Here is a 15,400-nt window from a genome sequence, read left to right as displayed (position 1 = left end):
TGAATACACATTTACATATATCATCATATAATTGAGTGATTTTAAATTAAAATTAAAATAATATTTAATTATATAATAATATATATAAATTTATTTATATATTCAAAATTGAAATATACATAATATTACTTGTAGGATTACATCTTATTGTATCAATACATGGATTGGCCATTTTATTTTGTTTGTCGCTTAACGTGATACTTCTTTTTAAAGAAATTCAATTAATTGGGAAATTGTATTATTTTTTAAATTTAAACTTAATGAAAATGTATCTAGCTTATATATTTTATTTTGTTGACATGTTTATTACCTACAACCTTGCCTATTTATTGAGCCTCTTTTCATCTTCTAAGTATTATATATCCTAACATTTTTTTAATCAGTAAAAATATTTTTATATACTAAGATTATTTAATTAAGTATTAAATAATGTATGATTAAATAACTAAGTTAATTAAAACGGAAATGCTGATATTCAATTTTTTTTTTTATTTATGTTTGTCAACTTATTAACTATTATATTTGCAAAACTTATAAAATTTCTAGCATTATATTTAATATCATATGGACATATATCAATGATATATTTTTTAAACAGCAACACCATTTGTAATCATAAGTCATATGATAAAAAACTAAAAAATCTATATATGTGTCAAGATCTTAAGTATAAGGAATGAGATATAGATAGTTACGAGGAGAGATGGAGAAGAGATTTCAATCTTAGTTTCCGTCCTCGCATGAGATATTAATTTTTATTCCCGCGGAAAAAAATTTCCTCTTTATACTATATAAACACAATATAAATATATTAAATATCAAAATTAAGTAAAATTTAAACCAACCAACTATTTTAAATATCACAAATATTATATATTAACCACTTTAATATACATAATAAAATTTTAAATAAATTTAAAAGATATAAATAATCTAAAACTATATAAATACGTTAGTACTTTAAATAAACATATTAATATAAAGGGAAAATGATGAGAATGTGACAAGACAAGGAGAAGCGGAGAGAGGACATATGTATCTCTATCAATTGTGAGAAATTTTTTTATCTCTGTCTTTGTGTTCTTTCCCCTTTTGATAAAAAATGGTCAATTCTCCTGAATTTAGAATGAAATTATCATATTTAATATAAGATTGACTTTTAATTTTTTTAATTTTAATAACTAATTTTTAAAGTATAATTCTTATAAAATTTATATCAATATCATTTAAAGGTGTTACTTTCAAAAATCTTATTATAGGCAAACATTGGTGAAATATAAGAGATGACTTTGTTATTACCCAACGATACACAGTTTTTGTTTTTTAATTTTTGCTGCTAACCTAACGGACTTTAGTCGTGTTAATCCAAGCAAGAAGCAAGCGTCACGTGCCACTTATTATGCGCCATGCACATATACAGTTGTGACACGTGCCAACTAATTTCGTTACCTCCTCCAAGGTATGTACTGTTGCTGTGCGTGGGAAATGCTCTGTTTTTCGTTTGCACAATTACCGATTGGGCCTCGATTTGAAATTTCGAGGAACTTTGTACTTAAGAGGGCTCACATCCAGTTGCTCTTGTCCCTCCAGTACTAGTGCCAGTCAAACTTCTCTAAATATTGGACAAGCCCAATTTGGACAAATGAAACAAACACATTTTTGGCAAATACATGAAGGAGAAAATTAAAAATGGCACCGGTAATACCATTTTCCCCGGTACCAACCAGCTCAAAAGTCTTGAGCAAGAAGACTTATTACTCAGAAAAAATCTGATGAACATGACATGAGAGGTCTATCAATTCCCAAGTAAAAAACAAATCGCAATTTCCTGATAATTTCTTAAGGACTAGGTATTTAAATACTTCATGAAGAAACGAAAGGTATGAAAATGAAGCTACCGTGAACATTGCTTCAATAGTTTCCTTGGTTGCTACAGTGGTTCAATTAATCAAACCAGGAAAAGGAGCCATGGTTTGAGTGGTAGTGGTGGTATCTTTCAAAACTGTGCAGTCATAAACATATTCACGTTTTCAACACTTCAATGGGAAGCAAAAGTTTTTTACTGAAAAGCACTTTAACAAAGTCCACAAACCACACTTTCTTCCAGTTTACCAGGAAACTCCCATCTCTCACATTAAAAGATGCAATAATTTATTCCCAGAACTTAAAAAGGTCACAGTAAACAACACGGTAGGAATCAGAAATTTCCTGACTTTTAATATGTTTCCGAGAATATATTCATCTGCTACATTTCAACAAGCATGAAGCTCAAAAATAAACAGCACGGACATAACCTGCAATCAGAGCTTTCTTTGGTATATTTCATTATTTTTTTTCTTAATTTCTTATGGACAAAGCAGGGTTCAGGAAGAAACAAAAAGGTTAATTCTCCGGGTTAAAAAAAGTGCCATCATCCTCGCTCAGTACATAAAAGCCAATCCAAGCACACTCCTTATATATGTATTCACAGTTATACTATAGAAAGGGTTAATAAAATTTCAACATGGGTTGGGTTGTGATTCTTCTTCTTTCTCTTCGGCCCTTGGCTGCGGTTCCGGTCCTCCATGTTTTCTCTATTTATCTTTTTTTTTTTATGGTTTACGAAACATAATAATTAATATTATAGGTAATTAAGCAGCTGCAACAGTACTAGCACAGCACGAGTATTCTTGATTTTTGGTTGGTGATTTCCTCTGCTCTTTCTTCCTTAAAGCCTTCTTAGATGAAGAGAGGTTCCTGCTCTTCTCTTTAGCTTCATCCATATCTAACTGCTCTTGTCTACACTCTTCACTGCAAAATGGAGTGTCTCCTCTGCATAATACCAAAATAAACATCAGAAATCGAAACCAAACATCCAAAGAGTTTCACAATACCATGAAAAAGTTCCTAAAAATATCTTTTAATTCCTTCTGGCCTTCTAGATCCTCTCCATGATAAAGAAATTCATTCTTTTTTTTCCCTCTCAATTAGTGAAGATCACGCCTTTCGACATAAATTATTAATTTTTCATTTCTATCTTCTCAAATCTTGTAAATCGCAATGGAAATTTCAGAAATTTAAACACATAAAACATATAAAAAATGGTTTTTTTAAAGCAAAAAAAAAAAGTTCATCAGAAAAGCCTAAGAACAATGGCTGACCTGTACATGTAGATGTCTCTATTCCCAAGAAGCTTCTTGCAAAGAAAACAAGCTTCCAAGAAATAGGGTTGATGCTCCTCGTATCTGGCATCATAGAACCTGGGTCCAGATCTCGGAGAAAAACAAGCAGAGGTGGATGATGAAGGAAGATTCAAGAAACTACTCTTCCTCGCATAGGAAAGAGGCCTAGAAAAGAAAGTATAATTATTATGGTGTTGATTCCCGGAGAACCCCGCTTCCATATCGGCCAAAGAAGCCAACCCATCATCTTCTTCAATAAAGCAAGACCTTCTTGAAACCACAGAATCCATTTCTGTCAAATTTATGGAAGTACCGTAAATGCAAGACCGTTTAGGTTTGTAAAAAAGGGGGAGAGACTGGAGGAGGTCTCTTCTGAAGTTTGAAGTGAAGAGATGTATTTATGTTTATAAAGATGCGTTGGTGACGGAATGACAGGTTTTTGTAGCAAAACCCAGAGTTTGAAACAACGGCAGGTTTCAAAGAATCCGTGCTGGTGAATCAATTGGCTTTCACTACCTGCATCTCCAACTCCAAGAATTTTAGTTACAAGAATAACAAATTAACATCTAATTTTCATAAATCTACAAATTTGCCACCGCGGGAGATTATGGAGAACTGTGTGTAACTAAGGGGTATGGTGTTTTTGTGGTTTGAAGGGAATACCGAGGATAAAATAGGAAAATCGGTACACTAGTTTTTTAGACTTGATTTCATGAAGAGCCCCACTCGCGACCTAACGGCGTATGATTTGTAGTCTCGGTTATGTAACGTTAATGTTATTGAACCGACCCCACGCTCATTTATTGCGCGTTAGCGTAACGACTACACCGGCCTGCTGATCAAAAATCACATTCATTCCTCTTTATGAGTGGCAAGGACAAACGAAGACCCGAAAGATCTTTTTTCTTTGATAAGGTACGTCAAAGCATAGACTTTAAATTCATGTTTTCACCAAAGGTATGGAGATGATTAAAGAGGTTAAATTGGTAATTTGAATTTTCTTCTAGAAATTGCTTCAAACCAAATTTATCAACTTGTCAATTTGTACATCATAATGATAGTTAAGCCCATTTTTACCAGGTATGGTGAATGTTAGCAGGAGACACAAAGGAGTCTAAATGGTGAAAATTACTGAGATTATAAAAGACATCATTTAAGTAAATCACGCGCCATAAATGAGAGTGGGAGTAAAACGAGGAAGGACGCCCAACCAAATAGGACGTTGAACTGGAAAAAACCTATCAAAAACCCATTGTTTCACTGGCCCCACCACCTTTCCCTTTACTCAAACTCATTGACGTCACCGTTTAACACTTTTCTCTCTTTATTTTGTCCTTTTCCCCACTCTCCAACTTTGCGGGTCCCACTCTTCCGAAAAGCCCATCACTCGCTGGGCCCAACCCCCATTCTTTTTTCATCATTCTGTATGATTTGCCCCACTTTTCACCCGTTTCATCGACCCTTCTCTCTTTTTTTTTTTAAATAATAATAACAAAAATAAAAAATGATAATTAATTGGTTTTGGTGGAGTGATTTTATGAGCTCGTGTTACGAGGTTCTTGTTTCCCAAACCACAGCCCCTGCTCTGCCCAAATCGTACGCTTATTCTCTCTACACGTGTGTTATTGTGCTTGCTGCCAACACATCACCTAACTCTATGTTTTGGCGACACGTGAAAGGTTTCTGACAAAAGTAATGCGTATTTAAGTCCTCATTGACCGATGATCCCCTGCAACGCCAGTGTAGTTTGTCTCCGCTGATCTCTTGAGTTTTAGAATCAACGGCTGTGATTGCAATGAAAGAATATATTACTAGATACTTCCAGAACCAACTAAGTAATTACCAGCACCGGCGAGAATAGAATATTGACGTTACAAAATATACATTATGGTATAACAATTTGGTTGTGTAAGGTATATAATATTCTGGGGTGTATTGTATACTTGCCTAAATATTAATAATTATCGACAAAAATTATATAAAAAATAAATAGTATTTGAAAAATATAAAAATATATTTAAACATTATAATTTTAAAAATATAAATTTTTTATCATTTATATCATCCAATAGAAACCTTTTGAAGTTATCTTTTATTTTACCTCTTTCCCAAACTTTTTATAATAAAATTATATATATATATATATATATATATATATATATATATTTATATATATATATATATATATATATATATATATTTTTTATATAATAAATAATATATTATTATATGTTTGAATAATTTTAAATTAAAGGTAAACTAACACTCAATCATGTGATAACACATGATATAATATCTATATATTTAATTTATGTTCAAAAACATATACACACAATATTGCTCAAAAGAAAAATTAAACTTTTTATTAAAAATTTATCTTTTCTTAGTCCTAAATCCTCTATTTTGTTGAAAAGAAAAAAATTAAAATAAAATTATAAATAAACACGTATTTTTTATAATAAAATTATATGTTTTTAATTTCTAATATTTAATTGGATATTTATATAATTTTGATTTTAAATAATATATAATTATATGATATTATATTATTTATATATATATATATAATTAAATATATATAATTTTAATTTTTTTTCAAACTTAGATACATATATGATGATTGAACCCATTTTTTGTCCCATCGATGTGGCCTAGATTTAATTGGGCAAACAGTCCAAATAGCATTAATAATAGGTTTTGTCTTTGTCACAATCTAGCTGTTTCCACTTCCCAGTGGAGTGTTGATTGTTATGGACAATGCCCACATCACATGGAAAATAATTATGTCCAAGTTTTGATTATTAACAATTGGGGGATTTTTTAAAGCAAAATTTAAATAAGGTCCTAAAGTGGGATTTGATTCTCAAAAAATTATCATGGTTTGTGACACAATCCTCTTATTTTAATCCAAACTTTATTAAGTCATTCATTTTCTCGGACAACTTGAAGAACATGCATGCATTCAAAAATGCCGACTTTTTTTAATAGTATTTTTAATTTGTGAGAAAAGTACATTCCGATCTCAATTATTAATTCTTCATCCCATCTCTTATTTTACGTTTTATACTGTAAAAAATATTTTTTTCCAATTAGCAATAATTGAGACAAAATGTCTTAAAATAATAAAATAGATAATTTTTAAAATTTTTAAAATAAGATTTAGATTTGAATATTTATTATTTTTGTAAAATTTTAATTTATTTAATATAATAATTATAAATTTAATTATTATATTTTAAATTTATTTATCTAATAAATACAAATAAAATATCTGATTATATAAAAAAAAAAAGTTGAAGCAAGAAATTTGGAACATTATAATTTATATTAAATTAAGTTTATTGGGTGGGTGGGTGGTTTTGGAAAAATCAATTTACGAGCAAATAATTGTGTAGTGCCAAAATTTTCATCAGTCATCGAACTTGATGGAGACATTGCACATTATAAATTCATATTATAGTCTTCGGCACCGCCAATGGTATTGGGATGGACCACAGGATTTTTATCGTGGGCTGTCATGCAACTGGGCCATCAATAGACGACAAATATTTTTTTATACACGAATATTTTATCATTTGCCACGTGTATAAGTTGTGACGAACAAAACTAAAATATTATAAGCCTTGTAAGTTTGAAAAAATCTTTTTACCACTTTGTTAAGGTGAGACATTATGAAAATGCCATTATATTATTTTATTTAAATATTATAATAACATATAATTAATTATTATTTTGTTTTCAAGGGATTAAATTAATATAATAATATCATTATTGAATTGGATTACAAACAATATTATAAAGGAATAAATATTATTTTTTAAAAATTATTAAAAAAATAGATATTTTCTTTATCATTTTTCAAAACTTGCCATATTCACAACCACATCATTTTAATGAATATTTGTTTGTTTTGATCACTTCAATTTTCTGTGAATGTAGCTATAATTTGTAAAACTATTAAAGATGATATTGAAATTTTTAGAAAGTCCAAAGGACTTATTCCTATCCAAAAATTACTTTTTTTTTTATTTTTAATTTCGAAAAATTTTTTTATTCACCTATGAATAGTAAAAGTTAACCAAATTCATTAATTTAAAATCTTTTTTTCCTTCTCTAAACCTTAAAAAATAACAATTTTCTCTCAAGTTAAAGTTTAAAAAACAACAATTTCCCCCATAAGGTTTACTCTTTAATCTACGACTGCTCCTTTGATGTCATCTCTCTCTTTGATAATTTCTCTTTCTTCTAGCCAACGATTCAAGCTTTCTAGTTTGAATTGTTGGTTGCAGGAGAGAGAGATTATCGAAGGGAGAGAATGCGTTGAGAGAGAGATCACAAAGATGATATCAGAGGAACAATAAGAGATTAAAGAGTAAGCCTAAGGAAACAAATATTATTTTTTAAACTTTGACTTGGGAAAAAATTATTACTTTTTAAGGTTTAGGAGGAAAATAAGATAAAATTTTAAAACTACCGATTTGATTTATTTTAACTATCTGTAAATAGATAAAAAAGTTTTTTAAAGTTAAAGGGTGAAAACTTTGGTAAAGGGTAATCTTTGGGTGGGAATAAGTCCCTTAGCACTTAAGAAATTTTAAAAACCCTCCCAAACTTTTTTTAATTTCCCAAACCTTTGAAATTTTTCATTGACACCCTTAACATTTTAAAATCTTATGTCCATCTCAAAACATATGATTAGACATAATTTATACCCATATCTATATTTATATTAGCAATTTCTTATTATTATTTAATTAAATTAATATAAATTATGATAAAAAAATATTTACTAAACTTTTAAGGCCAAAGTATTTTTTTTTATCTTGAAGACTTGTTTGTCTTTTCAATATTTCTACAAAAAAAAAAGGTTAACAAATTTTGAGAGAAAAATGAAACATATTTTTTTTAACTTAAAAAATAGAAATATATCACCGCAGCAAACTTAAGATGAATGTATTGATATCAAGAGGTGAATGGTTGAGATTCATAATTAAATAAAATAATAAAATAAAATAAATACCAACTATTATTGGAAGATGTAAGTGGAGTCATCAAATCAATATCATCACTAATACTAGATAGGTACCCTCAAAAAATCATAAGAAACTAACAAAAATTCATTCAAATTGACATTTGGATAGCGAAATATGCTAAAATAAAATTTCTCTCATTTTCCATAATTTTTGAAAAAATCAAACTCTAAAAAGATTCAATTTCAATTTCAATTTCCCTAACAAATTGACCATTTGCCCTTTTTAATATTTTGGCAATAAAAATTTAGTGTATTATGATTTTTTTGAATGAAAAATGTTGCGACACAAAAGTCCTATTTCAATTGCCCTTTTTCACAGCAAAATTGAAAAGGAGGTTGACTCCAAGTTTAATGAAATGGGTGAAATGTTAGATGAGAAAATTAAATGCAATAATTATAAGTTTAATTATTATATTTTAGATTTACCTATTAAATTAATATAGATAAAATTCATAATTATAAAAGAAAAAAACCCAATTAACGAAAATAAAAAAATCATAAGAAAGGTTAGTCATTATAGTTTTCATATTAGGTGTGTATATTGGTAGTATACATTGAATTGCATCGGATTCATCTGTTATCATATTTGTTATGCCAACTCCAGGAAATCACCCCAACAGTTCTCATATTTTTTATATTATTAGATATAAGTTTCTATTTGGTCATATTTTTATTATTAATGAATTTTTTGCCGCCTTTCTATATAGGATATGCTAATTAGGAAAAGAATGATCGTGCAATCCAACGAAATGTTTGAAAGGTTCCTAACATTTCGGTTTGTTTAGAGCTAAGTCAAAAGTAATACGATGATAAACATGTTGACACTATTAATCTTATCATATTATATTAGCATTCATTTTTATGCAAATTCAAATATATTTAATAAAAATATTATTTATTATATCAGCATAGTTGAATTATTGTTCTCAAAGATATTATTCATCAAAAAAGAAGATGATTGGTTAAAGATAGAGACAATGATAATTATTATCAGAGAGGTGAGAAAACTTTAAGAATTTAAGTAAAAAAAATATTTTTTTAAAAATTGAAGTTAAAATAAAATATGGGTTTTAAAAACTCATAAAAAAGATAAAATAAAATTATATTTTTTAATATTATAAATAAAATAATAATTTTATTTTAAATTTTAATTAAAAAATTTAATTATAATTAATTTTTAAAATTTTAAAATTTTACAAATATATATATAAATTTTTACTCAAACGTAAGTGGGAAATAGTCTTTAGCCAGTTTAAAATTGGTAAAATACGGTAAATACCATTCTGGCTAATTAGAGGAGTTACTTGAGATAAAACAATGAAATTTGACACCTGTGTGTTATTCTTTATCCCACGTATGTCTCCCTCCTGCCGGCATTCTCTGAACGTCAAACCCATCTAGATTCTCATGTTGATTTTTTCTCCTTTTGTTAAGAATACTTAAATTTATTTTACATAAAATAAAGAAACTTTAAATATTTTAATTACTATTTCTTTTGCAGAAGATTCGTTGTTTAGCGGTAGCGGCCTAAAGGCGGCAATCCCAACGGACCGAACCAATAAAATTATATTTTTACTTGGAAATTTTTTATTATTAAAGTACAATATTATAAAAAAATATTAATTAATTCATTTTTATAATAATTAACTTATTTCTAAAAAATAATATTATAATAAAATTAAAATTATGTTAATAATTTTTAATATATAAAATAAAAATAATAATCAGATTATTATTTATATTACTTATCATATTATCATTATTAATAAAATATTATTATATTATTTTATTATTAATAAACTAATCAAGTTATTATAAGTAATAAAAGATAGAGTATTAAAATACTATTTATTAATTAAAACCAAACGAGCTCTTATAAGTAAGAAGTCTTCTTGTCTATTTCAAATTGTTATTCATGTTACGGTGGGAGGGGGAGGTTTCATACTTTTGTAACCCAATGAAACACAATGGTATAAATGGCTAAAAATTCAAAATTTTGCTTCACAATCAAGTTCTACATTTCTAAGATTTGATCGGCTAGATTTAACTTGATTGACTTATTAAAACAAAGTTTTGTCAAGACATTATATGTTATTTCAAATGTTTGACAACATATTATCCTTATTCACATAGTCACACTATTAGGATCAAAGTACAAAATTTGAAACTTTTGAGGTTAATTATAAATACTACAAACTTAAGGGTCAAATGTAATTTAAACATATTAATAACAAAGACCTAAAATACTTTTAAGTGTACGAAAAATGTCTTTGTTTGTTTGGCAATGGATTATGTCCGACACGTGAGCTTAGATTAATGCAATTTTATTTTATATCTCTTTTGGGTATGAACGTTTATGATATTTAAAATAAAGCTCATGTGCCTTGGCTTTTCAATATTTCTCGATGCATCTCTCATTTTATCTCACTATCCTTGGATATTATTTGAGATTTCTGAATTTATTAGTAGAATAAATTAGATTAATTTTAATTTTATAAATTATTATTGTAGATTTAGGTAGAGTAAGATGTCATGGAGAATTGTACATGAAAATTGAAGAAGAGCAATATTATATATACCTATTATGAATACATAAATTAATACATATTTATATGTTTTATCAAATGATTGAATGTTATTTTATCATTAATTTAAAATTATTTAATTATATGATAATAAATATTAAATATATATCTATTTATATACTCAAAATATATATAAATAATTTTATTTAAATGTGAAATACCCTAAAACTCTTACACATTACACATTGTAAAGTTTCACTATAAGCCCCCACACATTAAAGATAATACAATATTAATAAGCCTCATGTCATGCTCAGCATGATAAAATTTTAATTAACCCGATATCTTGTGGGTTTAGGTATTTTTGTATTTAATTTTGGGTTTTTGGTTATATATGATCAATAGAATGGTAGCTAATTTCATATATATCTCATCTAATAAGACTATTTTTTTTTATTGAAAAAGAAAAATTCTGAAAAATATTTATAGAAATTAAAATGGTTAAAAAGAAGTGTTTTACCTTTAGCTATGAAAAATGTGAACAGGGAGATTGGTTTTCTATATCACTAGTCCACTAGTAAAATATGGAGTGAGAGTAGTAGTGGGCTGGACTTGGTGGGTTGGTAAACATTTGTAAGTTTGTCATACTATTTCCTACCTAAACTATGATGAAATGGTGAATTTTCATTTCTTTGAGTTCTTTTAATTTGGTATTCATTTCTATTAATAAGAAATTGTTATGTGACCGATGAAGGTGGGGGATGAAAGGAAGGTTTCAGCTCGTTGTTATAAATAAATATATGAATTGCATAATTAAATAAACGATAACTAATAAATAATAGTAATTAGAGTTGTACAATATAATGATGATAAGAGTAAACAACCGATAACTGGTTGATGACGAGTAGTAGAGGTGACATAGTCACACAAACATTAAAATAGAGGTGCTCCAATTTGCAATTTCATATAGTAACAGAAACAAAATAAATCCAAATAAACTAAACTACATGATTCAACGTAAACAAAGTTGCAATGATGTTGCAAGTGAGGGTGGTGCAAATAAGGAGATGAAGTCTTCAAACGACCATGGTAAAGAAAAATTGAATGAAACCCAATTGAGAAGAAAATACATATAATGGTCACATTCTTTCAAAAATTAATTCAAGGATTTTTTATAATTATATTTTGATTGAAATCTCATTTACGTTATTACCCATGAAATAGAAACCAAAAGAAGACTTTGTTGAATAAGATAATTTCAATACCAATCCCTAAAAAATCCTATGGGGGGTACTTAAAATCATTATTAACCCACATCCTCAATTTTAAATATAGTTTTTGATTTAAATTTTTTTAACAATGAAAAAATTTTCAATTGTAACTTCATCTTACTGATATCTAAAATTAAATTTAAATTTCTTTAGTTTTGAAAGTAACAATTTTATAGCAAAATTCCAAGGAAATTGACAAGATTATTTCTAATGGAGAAGAGGCCAGTGCTGAATTGGGTGATACTATGTAAACTGTTTCTTAAGATGTTTAGATCTTGAAACTGTTTGTTATAAAATTGCCGAATTTTATCATTTTGATAATTAGAAATAAAATGTCATTATTCCGTTTGTATTTATATTATAATTAGGGTTAAATTTACGATTAAATGGGGGTTCTTTTGGGGTGATTCAGCTAAGCTCCGCTGATGACAAAAAGCCCAAATTTAGCCCACAATAGTCCACCTTCTTATACTGGCTCTCTTCTAGTTCACAGAAAGTACACTGATTCGGTCTGTTCAAATTTATTTAAATAAATGGGTGTTGTGTTTAATAAAATTTGATAAATATAAATAATTATTATATTTAATTAAAAATAATAAAATAATATTCAATATAATTTTATTTAAATATTTATAAGTATAATTATTTTAAAATATATTTTATATTATTTATTATATTGATTAAAAGTGAGAGTATTTTACTCTTAAAAAATTAAATTATAAAAATAAAATTATAATAAAATCAAAATTATCTTAGTAATTTTTTAATACCTAATGTAGAAGTAGTAATCTGATTATCACCTATATTATTTGTTGTATCATTATTAATAATAGAAAGTTATTGTAATTTTTTATTACTGATAAATCAAAAAAAGAATACAAACAATAAAAGATAGATTATCAAAACAATTTTTCTTCATCACGAACCAAACGACCCTTTAAGGTTTTGTTAGAACAATATTTGATTCACATGAACAAAAAAATTATACTACACCAAATTAAATTTGAGCAATACTATGGGTATCCAATTAGAGTATATAAATTAATATATATTTATATATGTCATTATGTGATCGATTATTATTTTATTCTTAATTTAAAATTACTCTATCATATGATAATATATATCAAAGTATATATATCTATTTGTATAACAAAAATACTTATAATTTTATTTATTAAAATTTACCCAAATTCAGGAAATGGACAAGTACTTTTCACTTGGGCCCAACCTATAATAATACATGATGTATGGCCTCTACCTGCCAAAACAATACAAGAAGCCTAAAATTAATGAGGCCGTTTCTCTTCATATTGAGGTGTCCAGGCAATTATCAAATTCTAAAACGGGGTATATTTCAAGGACCCTAAAAACACTCAATGTTTAGTCTAAATCAAGAAAACCACAACCAGTCTTTTAGTAAATGTGTCTAGTGTTCCACAGCTCAATGTCTCTGAGATACTCTACATATCCTCCCCAAATGTTAACTCTTTATCACCTCATTTTAGCCACAAATCCTTTTTGTTGAATGGTTGTTTTCATCTTTCTGAAATAAGTCATTGAAGATTTTGGATTGTAAGCTAATGGTTTGATAAAGTTTAGTGCATATAGCAGTAGGTGCTTCTGAATCTGAATCTGCACCCACCTAAAACCTTCAATTCAGCCTTTAAATATTGTACTATAGAGCTGAAGAGGACCAGTGGTCACTGTGCTTTGCACAAAGATTAAACTGCTGTATTATTATTTAACTACACAGTCCGAGATGGTTTCAGAAATCAGGCCCCAAATGGCCCAACTATGAAACACCTAGAAGTCTGTTTTCTGTATGGTTTGGTGGTGTTATTAAACTCTTTCTTTCAATATTTGGCCCTACACGTGATCCTGACAGTCACATTATACCATGGAGAAGAAGAAATATTAAATAAGATGAAGGGTATTGACAGTGATTATTACATAAATGTTGTGAATCTTGCTTAGCCTGAAAAATGAAATGTCAAGTGCATTATTAGCATCACCTAACAGAATGGAAGAGAAAAGAAAAAGGCCAAAGAACTGTACTAAAAAGCATGCATGTTAGAAATAAAAAGAGTACCTAAAATGTGTATAAGATTGATGTTTCATGTCTTTGTTTTGTCAAACTGCCATCTATTGAGCATCATATCAAGGGCCCCAAAACTCACAGTGACATTATTTTTAGCTACTTGGCTGGTTGTGGTACAAGATGTAAATGGGAAGACAGATGTATTGATGCTGAAAAAGCTAAGCCCTGCCTTGTTTGTTTAGTTGCCGTGATCAACGTGAAACTCCATTAATAAATTAAAGAAAAGGGTCGCAGTAGTAAGTAGCATTGTTTGAAAGTGAAATGGGTTTTGGACATTTCAAAATCAAACGCAATTCCCATTTCCCACCAGGATTAACATGAAAGTAACTTGACCATGAAAAGCTGTCAGACTTTTCTCATGAGATTGAGATGAAAACAGAGTAAATTATAGTGAGAAGAGGGACAATATTGTGTTGTCTTCCACTTCTCCCAATATCAGCAAGCAACGTAGAGCTGGCATTGGGTGACTTTTCTTTCTCTTCTCTTGCTATCATGGTAATTCTTTGAGGCCACGACACAATACAAACACCCACTTGGTTATAATATTAGATTGGTCCCATGGGAAATTTATAAGAAAGACTCTCTGTTGTGTTCTGTCCTAGATCTACATCACACACAGAGATACTTATTATTTTTTCATGAGGGTCTTTTCTCATTGTGGTGGGCAATTCAGGCAATGGGGCATCTTCTCTCTATGTATTATTTTGTCCTCAAATCCTGCCCCATTGACAGCCTTGTGTTTCATTTGATTGACACCTTAAGCTTGGATCACATTAATGTCCATTTTCTACAAGAATCGGCAGTCGGTTACTAGATTTCTTGAAATAAGAAATGAAAAGGTTTTCAAGTCAAATATGGGGATGGTGTTGAATATTTTGGCAACAACTAATATCACAATTTCTTGAGAACCCAAATCTCAAAAATCATGATCCGGAGATCATGTGCACTAAAAAGAAAAAGATCATGGTTTAATTTTTTGCTTATTTCCATATCTGGGTCAAACTGAGTTGTCATTATCTTTCTTAATTTCTTCCACTAGCTAGTTTCTGTGTCTTATCTCATCCACTAATTTAGAGAAGAAGAATCTTGCACATTTTCAGAGTATTTGTTTAGGAAAAGAAAATTAAATATAGCCTATTTTAAAAAATAGTCTTGTCTGATAATATTTCAGGAAATCGTCCTATTGTAAAATTTCAACACCCATGGACCAAATACTAGAAATTTGATAATCTATGGATTGAATTTATGTGCTGGTTTTAACATATTTTCCCTTCTCAAGTATCGGTTTTGCTCCAAAATGGAAATGGAGA

General features: G+C 28.3%; 1 protein-coding gene across 1 annotated transcript; it reads right to left on the bottom strand.

Annotated features, from left to right (window-relative positions):
- Positions 1 to 2,290: 2,290 nt before the first annotated feature.
- On the bottom strand, positions 2,291 to 3,575 carry LOC123212295 (FCS-Like Zinc finger 1). Its single transcript, XM_044631385.1, has 2 exons — positions 3,141 to 3,575; positions 2,291 to 2,811 (listed from the first exon to the last, which is right to left on the bottom strand). Exons 1-2 carry the CDS (start codon positions 3,449 to 3,451, stop codon positions 2,631 to 2,633), a joined length of 492 nt encoding a protein of 163 aa, XP_044487320.1. The 5' UTR covers positions 3,452 to 3,575; the 3' UTR covers positions 2,291 to 2,630.
- Between the last annotated feature and the right edge of the window lie 11,825 nt (positions 3,576 to 15,400).

Source organism: Mangifera indica, chromosome 3 (genome assembly GCF_011075055.1).
Source record: "Mangifera indica cultivar Alphonso chromosome 3, CATAS_Mindica_2.1, whole genome shotgun sequence".
NCBI classification, from domain to species: Eukaryota; Viridiplantae; Streptophyta; class Magnoliopsida; order Sapindales; family Anacardiaceae; genus Mangifera; species Mangifera indica.
Note: the sequence above shows the minus strand (reverse complement) of the source record. Positions and strands in the feature narration are given on the sequence as shown.